Below are 20,187 nucleotides of genomic sequence, written 5' to 3' on the forward strand. Positions count from 1 at the left end.
TGGATCTAAATGGATGACACTACGCCATGTCTGGATTTCTTCTGTAGAAGCTACTTGGACCTTTGCACATTTATTTACTGCTTTCAATAACACCCATGGAGACCTTGGTATTATAATTAGAGTAGCAGAAAAGCAGCCATGTCGCCTAAACAAAATGTAAATAAGCACTGGAAGTCTGCAAAAGTTCCCCAAGTAGGGAAATGCTAATACAGCAGGGGTCCTGGTTCCTCATTCCCCCACCCACATCAGATAGATTATGGTAATTCATAGTCTACATTGTATGCCCACATGAACAGTAAAATTAATGGAAAAACTTAATGCAGAGATGGAGTCAAAGGGCTGTAGGGCACTAGAACTCTGGGAGGTGCAGAAGTTATGAGAAGATCTATGGAACAACAATTCAGAGGCAGAGCCAGGACCAGCTGCACATTTCCACATACCATGATTAATGAAGGCTGCAGGCCCCAGCCATAGCTGGGCACACTGTTTGCGTGTGGAATACATGATGCTGAAGTCATTTTCACCAGTCCGCAGGAGACTCTCGTCTGGCTCTGTTAGCTCTGTAATATAACCCTCCAGGAGCTCCAGTTTGTCATTCTTTTTCCTTATAGGCAGGGAGAAAGACACAAGCATCACAGATCAGCTGTCATGCTCCCCATAAGTGTACAGTAGGTGAGGATGGTGGGCAAATTTAAGTTCACTTTACTGAATATTATTTCCCTCCCTGTATTATAGATTGGGAATGCAGTGGTACCTCTGGTTACATACTTAATTCGTTCCGGAGGTCCGTTCTTAACCTGAAACTCTTCTTAACCTGAAGCACCACTTTAGCTAATGGGGCCTCCCACTGCCACACGATTTCTGTTCTCAACCTGAAGCAAAGTTCTTATTTTTTTTTTTTTAAATATTTTTATTAATTTTACAGAATAAAAAAGAACAAAGAATAAAATACAAAAGTTTCATAAATCATATTTCTTTTACAGAATCTTTTGGACTTCCCCACATCTTCCCGAATCTGCATTATTTATAATACCAATTTCAGCATTTTGTTATCTTATTTCATCACTTATTGTATCTTTCATTTTGTCATGTTACCCATTTCAATATATTTATAACCCAATGTTCATAATACAAAGTCTTCAGCTATTTATTATCTTATTTCATTACTTATTGTATCTTTCAGTTCATTATTGTATCTTTCAATTTCATGTTACCAAAGTCAAAGTTATTGTGACCATGATCTTATATATTGTGATTAAAACGTAATGCAATAAAGATTTTTCTTAATTTCACCTCTCTTTTCTTGTGCCTTAATTTTGATTTCACCTAATTACCATTGCTGGGGCTAATATTTCCTAAAAAGTGCATTTTCTTAACATTCATACAGCTTATAATATTTTTGTAAATAGTCCTTAAATTTTTTCCAGTCCTCTTCCATTTTTTCTTCTCCCAAGTCTCGGATTCTGCCAGTCATTTCCGCCAGTTCCATATAGTCCATCAACTGCGTCTGCCATTCCTCCAGTGTGGGTAAATCTTGTGTCTTCCAACACTTTGCGATGAGAATTCTTGCTGCTGTTGTAGCATACATAAAAAAAGTTCTATCCTTCTTTAACACATTCTGGTCTACAATGCCCAGAAGGAAGGCCTCCGGTTTCTTAGGCAAGGTATATCTAAATACCTTTTTTAACTCATTATAGATCATTTCCCAAAAGGCCTTCACTTTCGGACATGTCCACCAGAGATGAAAGAACGTCCCTTCCGCCTCTTTACACTTCCAGCATTTATTATCAGACAGGTGATATATCTTAGCAAGCTTGACTGGGGTCATGTACCACCGGTATATCATTTTCATAATATTTTCTTTCAGGGCACTACATGCCGTGAATTTCAATCCGGTGGTCCATAACCTTTCCCAGTCCTCAAACATAATGTTATGTCCAATATCCTGTGCCCACTTTATCATGGCGGATTTGACTGTCTCATCCTGTGTATTCCATTTAAGCAGCAAGTTATACATTCTTGAAAGTAATTTGTCTTTAGGTTCTAACAATTCTGTCTCTAATTTCGATTTTTCCACCTGGAACCCAACCTTTTTGTCTGTTTTGAAAATTTCCCGAATTTGGGCATAATGCAACCAGTCTCGCACCTTACTTTTTACATTTTCAAAACTCTGCAGCTTCCAATTGTCACCATCTTTTTCTATTAATTCCCAATATTTTGGCCAGTAGGCCTCCATGTTAAGTCTCTTGCGTGCCTTGGCTTCTGCCGGTGAAAGCCACCTTGGTGTTTTACTCTCCAATAAGTCTTTATATTTTGTCCAGACCATAAAGATTGCTCTTCTAACAATATGGTTTTTGAACATTTTATGAACTTTAACCTTGTCATACCACAAATACGCATGCCACCCAAAAGCGTTATCAAACCCTTCCAGATCTAGGACATCGGTGTTCTCTAACAAAAACCAGTCTTTCAACCAGCAGGAGGCTGCAGATTCATAATATAACCTCAAGTCTGGCAGGGCAAATCCCCCCCTTTCTTTCGCATCTGTTAGTATTTTAAACTTAATTCGGGGCTTTTTGCCCTGCCAAACAAACTTAGAAATATCCCTCTGCCACTTTCCGAAGCATACCACTTTGTCCACAATCTGCAGGGTCTGAAACAAAAATAACATTTTCGGCAAAACATTCATCTTTATAGCTGCTATTCGGCCTAACAAGGAAAGTTTTAGTCTTGTCCAAATTTCCAAATCCCTTTTGATTTCTGACCAACATTTCTCATAGTTGTCCTTAAACAAATTCAAGTTTTTAGAAGTCAAGAACACCCCTAAATATTTTACCTTTTTAACCACATTTAATCCTGTCTCTTTCAAAAACTCATCTGTTTCTGTAGACGTTAGGTTCTTAGCTAAGACCTTAGTCTTTTGCTTGTTCAACTTAAATCCCGCCACCCGACCATAATCAGATATTAAATCCAAAACTCTTTTTGTACTAGAAACTGGCTCCTGTAATGTTAGTACCAAATCATCTGCAAATGCTTTCAGTTTATATTGTTTCACTCCGACCTCAATGCCCCGAACTGACCGGTCCCTTCTAATCATATTCAAAAGCACCTCCAGGACCGAGATAAACAATAATGGGGATAGAGGGCACCCTTGTCGTGTCCCTTTTTCAATATTGAATTCCTCCGTCACCACATTGTTTACTATCAATTTAGCTTTTTGGTCTGAATATATTGCTTCTATACCATTTTCAAACCCCCGTCCCACTCCCATCCCTTCCAAATTTTTCTTCATGAACATCCAAGAAATGTTGTCAAAGGCTTTCTCCGCATCAATAAAAATTAACGCCGCTCTAGTGTTAATATTTGTTTGTAAGAGTTCCAAGATGTCAATAATGTTTCTCGTGTTGTCAAACAAATGCCTACCCGGGAGAAAGCCTGCTTGGTCCTTGTGAATCACTTCATTCAATACCTTTTTAAATCTATTTGCCAAAATGTCTGCAAAAATTTTGTAATCCACGTTTAGGAGTGAGATGGGACGGTAGTTCTTAAGTTGAGTCTTTTCAGTTTCTGTTTTAGGAATCAATGTGATGAAAGCTTCTTTCCACGTTTCTGGTGCCTTCTTACCCTCCATAATCTGGTTACATACCTCCATCAAGGGTTGTATCAAATAGTCCTTCAAAACCTTATAATATTTGGAGGTAAGTCCATCAGGGCCTGGAGATTTGCCTAATTGGAGGTTCTGTATGGCACTCTCGATTTCCTGCTGTGTAACTTTAACATTCAGGGTTGTTCTCATTTCCTGAGGAATTTTTTGTAATCCGTTAGTTTTAATAAATTGATCTATCTCAGATTCTTTCTGCGGCCCTTGTGCATAGAGATCTTTGAAATATCTCTGGAAACATTTCCTAATTTCTTCAGGCTTCTGAACCATTCTTCCTTCAATCTCTAGATTTGTAACTGTATTTAATTTTTGTCTTTTTTTCAACTGCCATGCTAGCAGTTTCCCACATTTATTTGCTGAATCGAAAGATCTTTGTCTCATTTGTTTAATTTTCCACTCCACTTCTTGATTTATCAGTTTCATATATTGGGCCTGGAAAAATTTCACTTCTCTCAGCACTTCCTTAGACTTGGGCTTAGATCTTAATTTCCTTTCACCCTCACTTATTCTCTCCAATATCTTCTGCTTCTTTTCATTCCAGAGTCTTTTCTTTACAGTGTTTTGTTGTATTAGAAACCCTCTCATCACCGCTTTACTTGCGTCCCAGATTGTTCTTTTTTCCACCGTAGTGTTCAGATTTATCTCAAAGTAATCTTTTAAAGTTTTTTGGGCCTTCTTCACAATCTCCTGATCTCTGAATAAAGTGTCATTCATTTTCCATCTGAAGGATCCGGTTATGTTTAGTCTCAATTCCATTTTCAAAGCATTATGGTCGGAGCAAGTTTTTGGGCAGATTTCCACTTTTCTAGTTTTAGGTGCCAGTCCTTTAGTTATCCATATTTGGTCGATTCGTGTCCATGACAAATGAGCTTCAGAAAAGAAAGTTCCTTCTTTTCCTAGGGGGTTCTTGACTCTCCATATATCAATCAAATCCATATTGTCTGTCATTTCAAAAAAAGTTTTAGGTAGTCTGCCTTCTTTTGTTATATTTACACTCTGCGACTTATCCATATTTACAGAGACAACCCCATTCATATCTCCCAACATAATAATGTTGTTATAATCCAGATAGTCCAGTAAAGTCTCATGCAGCTTCTTAAAAAATTCCGATTTTCCATCATTTGGCGCATAAATTCCTAATATCAAAAATTTTTCACCATGTGTGTGAATTTCAATAGCCAAAATTCTGCCTTGTTCATCTTTAAATAGAAATTTCGGTGACAGGCTCTCCTTTGCGTAGATCACTACTCCTCTTTTCTTAACTCTGTCCGAAGAAATAAATTCTTGGCCTAGCCTTTTATTGATTAGCACTTTCCGATGAAGCCTTGTCACATGTGTTTCTTGCAGACAAATAATGTCCAATTGCTCTTTCTTCAATATATGGAATACTTTCCTTCTTTTTTCTGGAGAATTTCCGCCATTTATATTCCAACTAAGAAGTTGCAGAGACATCCTGAGTCAATTTGTAGGCCTTACAATGGGGTGTCTAGATCTCCCGTTCCCGGCGGTGGCAGTGATGGTCCAGCTCCAGGCTGTTTAGTTCCTGGTGGTGGAGGTGGCCAAGACGCAACTGCTCCTTTCTGGAGGTCTTCCCCGTTGTCGTGAAGAAACTTCTGCTGGTCCTCTGGTGTTCTAATTCTTGTTTTCCTTCCTTTATAGCTAAATGATAGTCCTTGCGGGAACTCCCACCTATAAGGGATTGTGTTGTTTCTCAACAACTTTGCCAGTTCTAAGTATGAGGCTCTAAGATCCAATAACAATTTGGGTATATCTCTGTAAATTTCAGCCTTTTTACCTTCTATCTCTAGAGATTTTTTGAAATGTAGGCCTAGTATCTTGTCTCTTTCCTCTCTTGATTTCAGAATAACCAAACAATCTCTGGACTTGTCTTTCTTCACCGATCTGCCCAGTCTAAATGCAGTCACAATTTTAAAGTCTTTATCCTCTTCTATTCCCCAAAATTTGGAGAATAAAAGTGTCAAAAATCCCTCCAAGTTGCCTTCCTCCAATTCTGGGACAGCTCTCAACCTGAGGTTATTCTCCTTGTTTCTCAATTCCACCATCGACAGGTAGGCCTGTTGTTCCCCTACCTGTCTTTGCAGAGGCTTGATTTCGCCTTTAATCTCATCAACTTTTTTACTTGCTTGCTCCGCTTTTTGATAGGCTTCCACAGCTAATTTATGATTTTCAGCTGTAGCTCCTTGTAGATTCTCAATTGCCTGTGTGTTCTGAGAGACCTTTTCAGAAAGTACGCCAATAGTAGTTGTTGCTTGGTCTATTTTTAGTGATTGACTGTCCACTTTTTGATTTAAAATTGCTAGTTGTTCTAAAATTTGTTTCAAAACTGTGTCAGATCCTCCTGTTGCCATGTCCTCTTCAGCAGGCTGTTCGGCCTCCACCTCCTGTGCTATCAGGACGGTTGGAACAGATGATCTGCGATGATGAGCTAAAGTTGTTTGGACAAGTTGCACAGGCTTCTTTTCTTTTTCTTTTTCTTTTTCTCTTTCTTTAGCTTTGGCTGCTCTTGTTTTCCCTGTGCCACTCATTCCACACCTGCCTCTTGTTCAAGGTCAAGTTATCCTTTATTCCATGAGAAAGCAAGTCCGGAGTACACACAATTAAACCACAGAAATTCCAAACAAAAAAATGTTTCCCAGGCCTCTATAGCTCCACAATCCTCTAGGGGGAGTATCTTAAAATTTCAGGGAAGGAAAAGGTTTTTCCGCCATTTAAAGTTTCTGTAATCTCTTTTTTAGTTTGTAATTCCAAGACAAAAAGGAAGATTCGCAGAGTCCTTTACTTTTTAAGCTAAAGCCACTAGGAGCCAGACTGGTAATTGCAACAGTATTTCAAACGTTTAAAGTTTCAATATATGTAGCAACTTAAAATCTTGTTACTATATTCCGCAGTTTGACAGCTCAGTTACATACTGACAGCCCGACGACTTGCGTTCTTAAAACAAAGTCCCAAATATAAATCCCATAGGCAAAAATAAAGTCTCTCTTGGTTTTTTAAATAAGAAGACTGCAAATTCTGTAAATGCACGATAGTTCCACTTTACAAAGTTCCCATTAAGCGCCTCAGCGCTCCTCTGTACTTTTGCTTTTGATCTTGTAAGCAGTATCGGGAGACGGACTTCCTTTTACTCGTCACCCGTTTTCAAACCCGGAAAAAGGATATTTAAAGTCCAAATTGTAGTTCACTTTACTCACGGGTATGTTACTTGCCAAATTGATGTTCACAGGAAGAAAGGTCGACGCTCATCAGCAGCAGCTGCGCGGCTTCGCCTCCCGCAGAAAGAGCGATGAACTCACAGCGCCGCTCCCCCTTTCGCGCTCCGGAGCCCCTTACGGGGTCCCTTCCGCACTTCTGGGGAAGTTCCTGGCGCCCGCCGAGTCCCACGGCCACGGGCTCCCTCTGCCCGTGGTTTTTTCAAGCGGGTCGTCGCTATGCCGCAGCGAACGACCCTTTTCTGCGGAGCCCCTCTTCAGACGACGAAGAGGACCGCCATCGCTGTTTCGCGCCGCCTCCGGAAGTCCCTGAAGCAAAGTTCTTAACCCGGGCTACTGTTTCTGGGTTAGCGGAGTCTGTTACCTGAAGGTTATGTAACCTGAAGCGTATGTAACCTGAGGTAACACTGTAGGGCCTTTTTGAGAACTTGTTCCCAGAGAATCAACAGCTCATTGAGCCTCCAGCACACCAACAACTTCTATCCAAGAGGGAGATAGTCATACATGTTACAAACAGTGCAAAACACTGGAAAGTTTCTACACCCCTGCTTGCATTCTACCTGCATTTTTGTTTACTAAGAGTTTAGGATTTCATTGGATGCAGTGGGGTGCCCCTGGGCTCCTTGTGCTGCACATCTGCTTAAGTCACTTTGACACTTTGTCAGCTGGGGCAACTGCTAGCCAAAAAGATCTTCCTGGTGATTTTTTGGTACCAGCTGGAAAGCTTTTTATTTTCCCAGGACCTAAAAAAAATGTTTTAATTTAAACTTTTAGAATTGCGTTAAAATACTATTGATATTGCTTGAAGGTTTGAGATGATTTGTATTTTCTGTTGCATTGTTTGTTATTGTTTTTATGATTTATAAATTGTATTTCAATGTTTTCATCATTACTGTAAGCCATATAAGGTTACATAATACTAGCAAGTGGAAGGGTGTAACATGGAAGGGGTGTCAAACCACCACCACCTTACCATGATTTTGTAGCGACCACACGGGCACCATTTATTTCCAGGGAATACCGGGTACAGCGCTTGATGGCAAAACCACTCTCAGGAAGGAAGATGCGAAGGTAACGAAATATCTGTAGAAAAGAGATAAACAATTGGCTCCCAGTTAGTAATTCTGGCTTCCTGCTTACCCCCTCATCAGAAGTCTAGCCAATGCTTCTCCTAAGAACCAAGGAGCTATCATAGTCTTCCTACCCATCAGCTGGAGCAAAAAAAGGATCTGATGGGGAGTGGGGCATTAGAGAAAGTGCTTCAGAGAAGAACAGACAGCCAAAACTGCCACTCATATTATTTTTTTAAAATCCGCATTTAAAAGGGAAACTGCAACATAAAACTGCTGGAGGGATACATCAAGAATTTCAATGTTATCACTTGTGGAATGTCTGGACTAATTGACCTAGCAGTGTCAGCAGGTATGTGTCATGAAGAACTATTTTGAGGATTAGCATTGCTAATTAATGACCTCTGTCTGTACTCCATATCCCTGTTGGTGTAAAGGTTCATGTGAAATACGACCCAAGGGCTCTTTCACATATCTGAAGCAAAACAATCCCTCCCATGCTCACTTTCAGATTCTGACATCTTTCTCACCCTCCCTCTCCCGAAATAGCAAAGAGGTAAAAGAGTTGTACATGAGTCTTGAAGGCAGCCTCCTGCTGACGGCTCCGCTTTGCAAAGTACTGGCAGGCCCATCCACCTTGCATCAAGGCCTGATATGCCATGTCTAGGTCCTTGCGCTTCCGGAAAGCTTCTACTGCTTCCCGCAAATGGTGCTTTCTTCTGATGGCTGGGAGTGGGCTGAAGGGATGAGAAATAGAGAGGAGTTGGGTTTGCTTTGAAACACACTGCTTTCCTTATCCCCCTCAATCCCAAGCCTCACCACTCCCCCTCAATTTCTGTTTTGCCCTGTGTTGCAAGTGGAATCTTCTTGAGTCTTTGAGACCTTAGGCCCTCACCTTACGTTCATCTTATGGGTCTTAAAGCCGAGGTAGGAGTCGAGAATTAGTGTTGTAGCTAGATCATCAATTTCACATAGCTCCTTGGCAGTCACACGAGTAGAACCCATCTTCCTTCCAGAACCATGCTGTACTCAGCCGTGCTACCTGCAAGAAAGGGGGACAGAGTCAAAGATGTGAACACACGCAGGAAAGTTGGAGTCAGTGCGTAATCCCCACTCCTAGTTACCAAAATTCAGATTAAAGAAGGTAATGAATTATGTAGAAACATGTTTCAACCCTAAACCGCATCTGCATTCTCTGAAATCTTTGGTTTCCCTATGCATGTGCATGCAGATCTGCCCACAGGTTTATTTAAATGCACATTATTCTTTTTCCAATATGCTCATGGCATTAATATAACATTCTCAGTAACCACTTTTTTTGCTATGTACAGTGGTGCCCCGCAAGACAAACGCCTCGCAAGACGAAAAACCCGCTAGACGAAAGGGTTTTCCGTTTTTCGAGGCGCTTCGCAAAACGAATTTCCCTATGGGCTTCCTTCGCAAGACGAAAACCCATAGGGAAATCTCCGGGACAGCGGGGAAGCGCAGCGCGTCTTCCCCACTGTCCTCGGACCTCCTCCGAAGGCTGGCGGTGGGGCGGAGAGACCTTCTCCCCGCGCCAGCCTTCGGATGGCTGTCCTGAAGACTTGCGGTGGGAGGAGGGTTTTCCTTCCCACCGCCAACATTCAGAATGCTGTTCTGAATGTTGGCGGTGGGGAGGAAAAACCCTCCTCCCACCGCAAGCCCCGGGAACAGAAGAGAAGCGCTGCGCGCCTTCCCCTCTGTTCCCGTACCTGTCCGAAGGCTGGCGGTGGGGCGGAGAGACCTCCTCCCGCCGCCAGCCTTCGGAAGGCTGCTCCGAAGGCTGGCGGCGGGAGGAGGACTCTCCGCCCCCAGCCTCTCCCGCCACCAGCCTTCGGAGGAGGACTCTCCGCCCCGCCGCCAGCCTTCGGAAGGCTGCTCGGAAGGCTGGCGGCGGGGCGGAGAGACCTCCTCCCGCCGCCAGCCTTCGGAAGGCTGTCCTGAAGACTTGCGGTGGGAGGAGGGTTTTCCTTCCCACCGCCAACATTCGGAAGGCTGTTCTGAATGTTGGCGGTGGGGAGGAAAAACCCTCCTCCCACCGCAAGCCCCGGGAACAGAAGAGAAGCGCTGCGCACCTTCCCCTCTGTTCCCGTACCTGTCCTGAAGGCTTGCGGTGGGGAGAAAAGCCCTTCTCCACACCGCCAGCCTGGCAAGCGGTCTCCATAGGAACGCATTAATTGATTTTCAATGCATTCCTATGGGAAACCGTGCTTCACAAGATGAAAAACTCGTTAGACGAAAAAACTTGCGGAACGAATTAATTTCGTCTTGCGAGGCACCACTGTACTGTAAACTGTAATCATTATACCTGAACTACAAGCTCAGCAAGACTTTATTTACATTTGTAATAAACCACAAAATTAGATTGCGTTGGGCTAATCTTTATTCAACAAAGTGATTAACGAAAACATGTTTTTAACGGACTGGTCTTACTGCAATCATAGTATTTTTTTACAGAAAAGTCTGCATGTGACACTTATTAAAGCCACCCTATTTAAATGGGAACTCATATAAGAGACTTGATTAAATCCATCATGCCAGGAATTCTGTCTCCAATCTATTCAATCCAACCTCATATCTCTGTTACCTCCTCACCCCAAAAATCAGCTTTAAAACCTCCTACTCAAATATTTTTACTTTCCAAAAGTTATATTTCTACACAGCCCCTCTTGTAAACACTGAATACTTAACTTTTTCCAATTAAAAAAGCCGACAAAACCATGCTACGATAAAAACTATTGCCCCCCAAAAACCTGAAATCACTAAACCTCACATACTCTCAAGATACACAAAATGGTTGTATACTATGGTCAACTCTAGAACATCAGTTGTCCAGAACTTTCTGTGGGAATACGCTCCTCATAGCAAGGGTCACTACATGTATTTAGCCAACATCAATCCAACCTCACAAGAGGGAATATCCAACGGATCTCCCTGGAAAGAGGCATTGTTCACCAGGGGCCTACAGATATTAGCTTGGTTTATTAGCCTGCCTCATTCCTACCCCAAATCCTCTGGCACATGCAGAGGGCTTAAAGAAGGGAAAGAATTCCCCTCATTTGTGCTTGGGCACAGAGAAATTAGGAAGCTGTGACAGAGTACAGCTGTTTCTTGCTTTCTTGAAACCAGAGCACATTGGATTACTTACAGAAAGGGATGCAAGCTGTTGGGTATCATTCTCTCCAGAGGGCCAGGGACACTGATAAAGGAACACTTGTTCCCAAAGAACAAGAGACCAAAAGAGAAGTGTTTGAACAATGACTGCTAGCTAGGAACCGATGTCAACTTTTTTCAGCCAACAATGCTGCACAGAACATGTTGTTATGTGCCAATATAAAATGCTACTTTTCCATTTAGGATTTTTCCACCAAGGGAACATGCATTGATGCCTTTGTGGGACACTTAACTTCTTTATGTATAAGAAATTTTTCAACCAAAAATAACATGTGAGTTTAAGTCACTCACTAGCTTCCTGGTTGTACATGAGGATCTCCAGAATACAACTCAGAAAGGAACCTGAGGTCATCTCATTGACTGCCCACTACATGTCATTCCAGACAGCAGTCATGACCTACATTTAGAAATAGACTATAATCACTTCATTGCTTTGTTCAGGGATACAACTCTCTGCCTTTGAAGAAGCAACTCCCAGGCAGGTCAATGCTGAGCAAAGGTCGGCCAGAGCTACAGTAGGATAGCTACCAAGTCCCATTTGTAGATTTTCTGGAGAGAGAAAATGAGTTAAGTTAATTTGCATCAGAGAATTTCCTGATGCCTTCAAGAATGATCTAATTCAGAATGTTCATTTGCATTTAATAAACAAACTAAAAACTTTAAAATTGGACTTTAATTGTATGGTATTTGCAACTGACATCCATTCATTGTTACTAATGTATACTAATGGGAATTTTTCTGCAATAATAACAATAACAACAACAACAAAACACTGGAAATTTTTCAGCCCCTCATCACTGATCTCTAAAAAAAGAAAACTTGGACTACCAGATTTATTCACACACATTTAAGTCAGTACACAAAGATTGATACATTCTAGGAACACATTCCATAGGACATTAAAATTTCTACAATGTAAGAGACACTTCATTCTTGACTCAGGTATTGTACTGTCTCCCAGTGCTTCAGAAAGGTATCCAAAGCAAGAGACGACTATCTGGAAAGCAGGCTTGGAGCTCCATCAACCATGGAATCTAGCTCATAACAGCGGTGAAGGATTGCTCTCAAAGTGCCAAGCAAGCAACTAACAGAGGGTTTCTGAGGTATCCAAGCTTCATCCACCAATCATCTTGTTCTGTGGCAATCACTTGTAGCCAAGTAAGATTGTCTTCCATAAACATGGTTTTAACAATGAGTCCGTAAGTGACTGTGGAGGCCAATTCTGGATCCACACGTCCTTCCACAGTGGGGACATTGGTTTCCGGGCAGGAGTTGATCATGGTGTGGATTTGCCAAGCGTGCCTTCCTCTTAGCATGTTTCTCCCTTGCATCCTGAGTTTGAGTGTCTTCAAAGCCCATGACACTTTAGGTAAAGGCTGTTCTCCAATTGGAGTGCTCGCAGGAAAGTGTTTCCCAATTGTTGGTGTTTGTACTACATTTTTTAAAATTTGCTGAGAGAGTCTTTAAACATGTTTGTTGACCACCAGCATTATGCTTTCCATTTTTAAGTTTGGAATACAGTAGTTGCTTTGGAAGATGATAATCAGGCATCCACACAACATGATCAGTCCAACGAAGTTGATGTTGAAGAATCACTCCTTCAACACTGGTGATATTTGCTTCTTCCAGTACACTGGTGTTAGTTCGCCTGTCTTCGCAAGTGATGTGTAAAATTTTTCGGAGACACCACTGATGGAATCTTTCAAGGAGTTGGAGATGGCATTTATAAGTGGTCCATGTTTCACAAGCATACAGTAAGGTTGGTAGTACAATAGCTTTGTAAACAAGCATTTTGGTTTCCCTGTGAATGTCCCGGTCCTCAAACACTCTGCACTTCAATTGAGAGAAAGCCGCACTCGCAGAGCTCAGGCGATGCTGGATTTCGGCATCAATGTCAGCCCTTGTGGAAAGATAACTGCCTAGGTAGGAGAAGTGATTGACATTTTCCAATGTTACACCATTGAGTTGGATTTGTGGCACTGCAGAGGGGTTATTTTGTACTTGTTGGTGCAGCACTTTGGTTTTTTGGATGTTGAGCGATAGGCCAAGCTTTTCATAAGCTTCTGCGAAGATATTTAGGATGGTTTAGAGGTCATCCTCTGAGCATGCACACACTACATTGTCATCAGCATACTAAAGCTCTATGACGGAAATTACAGTAACCTTACTCTTTGCTTTCAGCCTGCTCAGATTAAAGAGCTTTCCATCTGTTTGATATATGATTTCTACTCCGGTGGGGAGTTTCCCTTCGACTAAGTGTAAGATCATGGCAATGAAAATAATGAACAGAGTTGGGGCGATAACACAACCCTGTTTAACACCTGATCCCACTGTAAATGGTTCACTTTGAGAGCCATTGTTATCTGTGATTGTTGCTGTCATATTATCATGGAGGAGCTGAATGATGTTCACAAATTTATCTGGGCAGCCAATTTTCAGAAGGACAGTCCACAGGGCATTACGATTTAGTGTCAAAAGCCTTTAGTCAGGTCAACAAACCCCATATACAGGGCTTGGTTTTGCTCTCTGCATTTTTCTTGAAGCTGTTGAGCGGTTAAAATCATGTCCATTGTCCCCATAGAAGGCCGAAAACCATTTTGAGACTCAGGAAGGGTCACCTTGGATATTGTTAAGAGATGGTTTGCTAAGATCCTTGGAAGAATTTTTCCGGCTGCAGCTAATAGAGAGGTCCCTCAGTAGTTTCCGCAATCAGTTCTGTCACCTTTTTTTAAAGAGATTGATGATTTTGGCATCCCTAAATTCTGCTGGGGTCTCTTCTTTCTCCCAGATTTTTTTGATGAGCTTGTGAAGTTGTTGTGCAAGTTCAATTCTACCCATTTTGAAGACTCTGGCAGGTATCCCATCAGGTCACCCACAATTTATTTAACCCAAACTATAACATTATAGCAAATGTATCCATGTTTGTTAACTGATGTGGTTAAGCATTTTTTAAAAAAACAACAACCTTAGACTGAGTTTTAGCACACATGAAAAACTTAAAACAAATTATTATTTCCTGATGAATGGCCTTTGGACTATAAGGTAACTTAAATAGAAAACTATCTTTAAAGCATTTTATTTTAAAAATCCAATTTAAATTTTTAAAAAGCCAATAAAAGAAATTTAAATCATTGATTTTTTTAATCCACCCTGCTAATTAGTAACCTAAGTGTCCCCTCATGTGGCTAACCGCATAAGCGTATTTACCACACCGATAGGCCCATTCACCTGTAGAGTTAGCACAACAGTACTTCACTGGCTCAGGTCAGTCACTGTGGGCATGACAACTCAAAAAGCCAGTAGGCTGCCACACATGGTAACTTTACACACAGAAAGAAGCACCTTGTGCAGACCACTTACATGGGCACGTGCTCAGTCAGTGCTAGCATCATGTGTTCTGGCTCCAAAGCCTGATGGGTTGAGGCCAGGTAATTGCCTTGAACTAGGCCAGAGAATTTATCTAACTCAGGGGTCGGCAAGGTTTACCTCACCTGGGCCGGTTCACTTCAACGGAGATCCCTCCGTGGGCCAGATCACACGCACATGTGAGTGCGCGCAGCAGCGATTTCCAGCGTCTGCGCAGACATGATTTCCAATGTCTACTTCTGCACAGGCGCAATTTTTGGCGTGCACAGACGCGATTTCCGGCACCGCAGAAGCGAGTCCCTGCGCCGTGCTGGTTTAGCGCAGCACGCAGAGACTCGCCAAGCAAATGGCTCGGTTCGTGGGCCGGTGAAATGACCCCTGTGGGCCGCTTGTGGCCCATGGGCCTTAGGTTGCCTACCCCTGGTCTAACTAATACAGCAGAGCTTTCCAAACTGTGTGTTATGACACTTTAAGTGTGTCAGCTGCAGTGTGTAGGTGTGTTGTGCGAACGCTCCCCATGCTCCTCCCGGGGCTGGAAAGGGGTTAGTTTAACCTCCGGTTTGCTAGTACAAGTGAATTGCTGTGTCACAAAATGATGCATGTCTAAAATGCGTGTCACCAACATGAGAAGTGTGGAAAGCTCTGTAATACAGCAGTTGTTTATATTTCTAGTCCTCCTTTCAGATTGTAGTTGGCAGGAGAGGGAAAAAGGAGGCGAGTGTCCTAGATATGTGTGAGAAGGCAGGAAAGTAATTAGGGCTGGAAATGGGGAGAGAAAAGGTGTCACAATACAGGGCGAAAGGCAGGGAAATCTGGGGAAGAGGGGTTTCTTCTCAGGGTTTCAGGGAGACTGAAGAAATAAAAAGGAAATAGGGAGCCGAGGATGCTCTCCAGTGTTTCGGTATTCTTAGTTTTTCCTGACGGTGTGTGTGTGTGGCATTTTAAGATGAAAGAGGAGAGGGCACGTGGGGGGGGGCATTTTCGTCTCTTTCAGGGAAAAGACTTTTTTTAAAGGAAGACTGGAACTTGGGACAAGACAAGCGTTGGGGCGAGTCCTTTTCGTGCGAGTCTTTGTTTGGGTGAGCAGTTGAAATTTAGGATTAAAAAGTGAGGTGAGAGAAGGCGAGGCGAGTGCCCGCCCTGACTGCGAGGGAAAAGCCCTCGCTTTTACCTCAGGCTCCCCTCTCCTCACAACCACCTTATCCCCACGCACAAGGACCCCCCCCCCACATACTGGGAGGGAAATAGGGCTGGGGAGACTCTTTTCCCTCCTCACCCCCCCCCGGACGCGCGCGCATCCCTCCCCTTCCAAGCGAAGCCCGCGCGCGCGCCAGGCCTCCCCCCAACGGACATTCCTTTTTCTCCCCCCCCCCCCCGCTCTGATCCCTTTCATTCTTTCTTCCGCTCACCTACCTGCCCGCGCGCTCCTGTTTCTCACTCTCGGCGGCTATCGCTACCGCGACCGCATCACGCCGCGCGCCCTCCCCTTTCCCCGCGCCATTTGCCCCTTTGAAAGCCTGTCACTCCCCGGCCCGGCTCCCGCGACGCGCCGTTGGGCGGCCGGGGCCGTCAATCAAAGCCAGCTCCCGCCTCCCTCCCGTTGTGCGTCCATTGTGCCCCTCGAGCGAAGCCTTGCCTGCCCCGCTTTCCCACCCGCATGCTGAGGGCTTGATTGGCTCGGAGGGAAGTGCCTCTCAAAATCCCTCCAGGGCTCCTATTGGATCGACTAGGCCGGGAAGACTCCCGCCTTTCACGGGAGGGCGCTCGCCCCTCAGCCGATTGGGCGAAGCTGGTATCTGTTTAATGTTGGTCCCGCCTTACAGAGTCGAATGAGGACGCAGCCCGGTTCCCCAGCCCCCTATTGGGAGAATTTGGTGTCTGTCAAATTTTCGTATGTTCCTCCTTCAGTCGCGCCCTTTTGGAAGAACCGCTGCCCAACTCAATGGCCGCTGGAATTCCAGAAACATCATACCTTTCCCATTGGATAACTGGATAGTCAAATAACTATTGCCGCCCACACCAAGAAGCCCCACCTCACCTCGCTTGTCATTGGCCAAATAAGACGCTTATCAATGCTTGACGCACATTTCCGGCATCCATTGGGCCATTCACTGCTCTTCGCCGCAATTTTCCGCTTCCTCAGTTTCTATTGGATCTTCGTCACACCAGGGGCAACGGTGCCAGTCGCTGTTTAATTCCGTTTTAATAGCTGCTGGGGAGCAGGGGCACCACGGACTAATGTTCCCTCTACCGTCTCTTATTAAGTATCCTGACATTTGAAATTTTCCGCCAAAATGCTAGCGCTTTCTATTGGTCTGCCTGATCTATTTGCCGTTTTCCCTGTCGAGTAGTAAATATTAGTGGTCCGCTTTGCTGTCACTCAGACAACTTCCTCCCAACACGATCTGGTCCGTAAAGTTCCGCCTACCCACGGAAGAGAGGTGTACCGAAGAGCTTCCGGTTGCCCTGAGGCTAGCTGCCCATAGAAATTAATGGAGAAGCCCAGAATTTTTGCACACTGATAAAGTCAAATTCTTGGGGTGCATTATACTTAAAGCGTTTTCCCAACTTCCTCCTGCGGATCGGTCAGGTTCAAGCAGTACAGACACAGCCAAGCAAATATAGAATCAAACAGCAGCCAGAGGCCTGATCTTTATTTGTCTCAACAAAGGTTCAAACCCTCAAAGCATGCAGAGAAGAACAAGAACAAGAGGGTCCATGAAGCTTTAAAGTTTTCTAAAGTTTCCCATAAAATATTTAACAGTCACCAGAACATCAACATGCCATAGAAAGGGGGTGGTGTTAAGCATCTGAGATTTCTGACATGCCCCTGTCAATGCATGGTTCAGGGGTCTGCAACCTTTAAGACAAAAAGAGCCACTTGGACCCGTTTCCGAAGAAAAAAAAACTGGGAGCCGCAAAACTCGTCATTATAAAAATAACTTTTTTGTCACTTTTTATTATTTCTTTGTTTGACCCCTCAGAATTACTCTTCCTCATAGAAATAAACGATAAATTAACAAGTTACCATTTTTTGTGTGTGTGTTCTTCACTCCCCTTCACTCCCCCATGCGACGTCACAGCCAGTACAGCGCCCGCCACAGTGGGGAGTGTTGGGGCGCACAATGCGCCTCCTCCCCTCGCTAGTATCCGCCCCGGAGCCGCAGCAAAGGTGTAAAAGAGCCACATGTGGCTCCGGAGCCGCGGGTTGCAGACCCCTGGTTCAAGTATTCACCTTCACACAAGTCAATGATAATATCTACATATCCTTTTGTCAGGAAGACATCCCTTGACACCTTTATTTGTTCAGGCAGGGTTGCATTCCACATTGGAGAAGGGTTTTGTGTCTAGAGTATTGTGTTTCAGGTAACACTTTCCTGGAATCTCTGGCAACGTCAGGTATGGCACCTTAGAGGGATGCTTGGTGTGTGTGGTGGCACATCTGAAGGATTACGGCTGACTAAAAAAGGTAAAGGACCCCTGACAGTTAAATCCAGTCGTGAACGACTCGGGTTGTGGTGCTCATCTTGCTTTACTGGCCGAGGGAGCCGACATTTGTCCACAGACAGTTTTTCCGAGTCATGTGGCCAGCATGACTAAGCCACTTCTGGCGAAACCAAAGCAGCACACGGAAATGCTGTTTACCTTCCCGCCAGAGCGGTACCTATTTATCTGTTTGCACTTTTGGGCGTACTTTTGAACTGCTAAGTTGGCAGGAGCTGGGACTGAGCAGGGAGCTCACCCCGTCATGGGGATTCGAACTGCCGACCTACTGATCGGCAAGCCCTAGGCTAAGTGGTTTAGACCACAGTGCCACCTGCATCCCATTATGACTGACTAAGAGTCATCAATTTGAAAAGAGTCAGTCAAAGGCAGGCATCCCCAACCTTCAGCCCTCCAGATGTTTTGGACTACAATTCCCATCATCCCTGACCACTGGTCCTGTTAGCTAGGGATGATGGGAGTTGTAGGCCAAAACATCTGGAAGGCCACAGGTTGGGGATGCCTGGTCAAAGGGTTGATTTTTAGTGAATTTCTAAGGATGACCTAACATTGCAGCAATAGTGAGTAATATTATTAAGTCCAGCAGCTTGCAGAGCGCACAAGGCCATTGCTCATGAGTAGCATGCAAAAGGTAGCCCCCTCCATTCCATGTCCATATCAACACCTTTGACTGGAGCTCCTGCCCTTTCTATCTCAGGTCTTAATTTGTGTGTTTTGTTAATTTCTAAACAGTTTTGACTGTGTGTAGCCTGCCTTGAGATTGCATGTTGAAGGGATGGCTGTAAATGGAAAAAAATAACAAATTCTCTTTATCAAGGTCAGAAGAAATAGGTAATGCCAAACACCAAGCTACAGCCTTTAGATAAGTTAGAACCAAAGGCGGACAAACGATGCCAAAAGAAGTATAACATGTCCACCACCAGAAGTACTACCCCTTCCCTAACACTTCATAAACCAAGGGTATATTATTCCCATATTATATGTTGAGCAAGCTTGCTAACAGTATGCCTTACAACAGCCCTGCAGTGTAGGACAGTTTTAATAGTGCAGATTGGGTTGAGGCTGACAGCAGTGTACAGCTACACACCCAGCAGTTTAGTCCAGTGCTATTGCACCCTTATGGCAAGTGTTTAATAACGATTGTGTTTTGATATTTATAAGATGGAAGCCACCTTGTATCGCCTAGATAAAGAAAGAAAATAAATGTGTACAGGGGGTACGGCCTCGAAACGGCTGAGGCAAGGCAGCTAAAATGCTAAATGCTAGAACTTCCTTGTATGCAAACCAGATTTCTCAGACCTACAATAAACAATAAACAGCCAAATGCAATACACAGAGACAGTGTTGCACTGTGGCATCAGTTGCTACTACAGTGGTACCTTGGGTTACAGACGCTTCAGGTTAAAGACTCCGCTAACCCAGAAATAGGACCTCGGGTTAAGAACTTTGCTTCAGGATGAGAACAGAAATCGCGTGGCAGCGGCGCAACAGCAGCGGGAGGCCCCATTAGCTAAAGTGCTACCTAAGGTTAAGAACAGTTTCAGGTTAAGAACGGACCTCCAGAACAAATTAAGTTCTTAACCCGAGGTACCACTGTACTGTGTATTACCAGTCCTGGAGTGACTTCCTTCCTGCCGAAATGGATGTATCACACACACATCTAGGTATAACTGACTTCTGCACAGTGCTGCACACCTTCCGGCATTTCACTCTAACAATCTTTAAATAAGGCCTTTAAATAAGACTGTGGGACAAAGATGGAACAAGTGCCAAAAAAGGGGTGGTGAGGGGGAGCGCAGAGCATTCTCCATGGCCTAAATTCAGGCAGCAGACTGTAGGGTGGTCATGTCCCCTACTCTCCATAGGACAGCCCTTTATTCAGAGGCTGGTCCTGTCCAAGTCTGATTTAAATGTAAAGAGGCACAAGCAGGGAGACCACCCTGAGAGCAGACTAAGCAGGAGCACAGATCACCTGGACCAGCCTTCTCAACTATGGTGTGACATACCTCTGTTTCAATTGTAGTTCTCTCTTCTAAATCTGCATCTAAATTGGATCAGCAAACTTTTTCAGCAGGGGACCGGTCCACTGTTCCTCAGACCTTGTGGGGGGCCGGACTATATGGGGGGGATGAATGAATTCCTATGCCCCACAAATAACCCA

The 20,187-nt window shown here is 43.8% G+C and overlaps 1 protein-coding gene across 7 annotated transcripts in view; it reads right to left on the reverse strand.

The window, feature by feature from the left end:
- The window catches only part of KMT5C (lysine methyltransferase 5C), a 27,795-nt gene extending 10,847 nt beyond the window's left edge, over positions 1-16,948 (reverse strand). The window contains exons 1-6 of one of the 7 annotated variants that reach the window (XM_081837408.1): positions 15,936-16,948; positions 11,448-11,553; positions 8,857-9,003; positions 8,533-8,698; positions 7,865-7,974; positions 441-604 (exon numbers count right to left, since the gene is read on the reverse strand). In XM_081837408.1, coding sequence (XP_081693534.1) covers positions 441-604; positions 7,865-7,974; positions 8,533-8,698; positions 8,857-8,966 — 550 coding nt within the window. In that variant the 5' untranslated portion in view covers positions 8,967-9,003; positions 11,448-11,553; positions 15,936-16,948. Of the gene's footprint in view, positions 1-440; positions 605-7,864; positions 7,975-8,532; positions 8,699-8,856; positions 9,004-11,447; positions 11,706-14,647; positions 14,736-15,931 lie in introns of those variants that run through there. The other 6 variants (XM_081837407.1, XM_081837412.1, XM_081837410.1 and 3 more) reach the window with 6 other exon arrangements.
- Between the last annotated feature and the right edge of the window lie 3,239 nt (positions 16,949-20,187).

The sequence above is a fragment of the Podarcis erhardii genome (assembly GCF_964252035.2).
Source record: "Podarcis erhardii genome assembly, chromosome: 13".
NCBI classification, from domain to species: domain Eukaryota; kingdom Metazoa; phylum Chordata; class Lepidosauria; order Squamata; family Lacertidae; genus Podarcis; species Podarcis erhardii.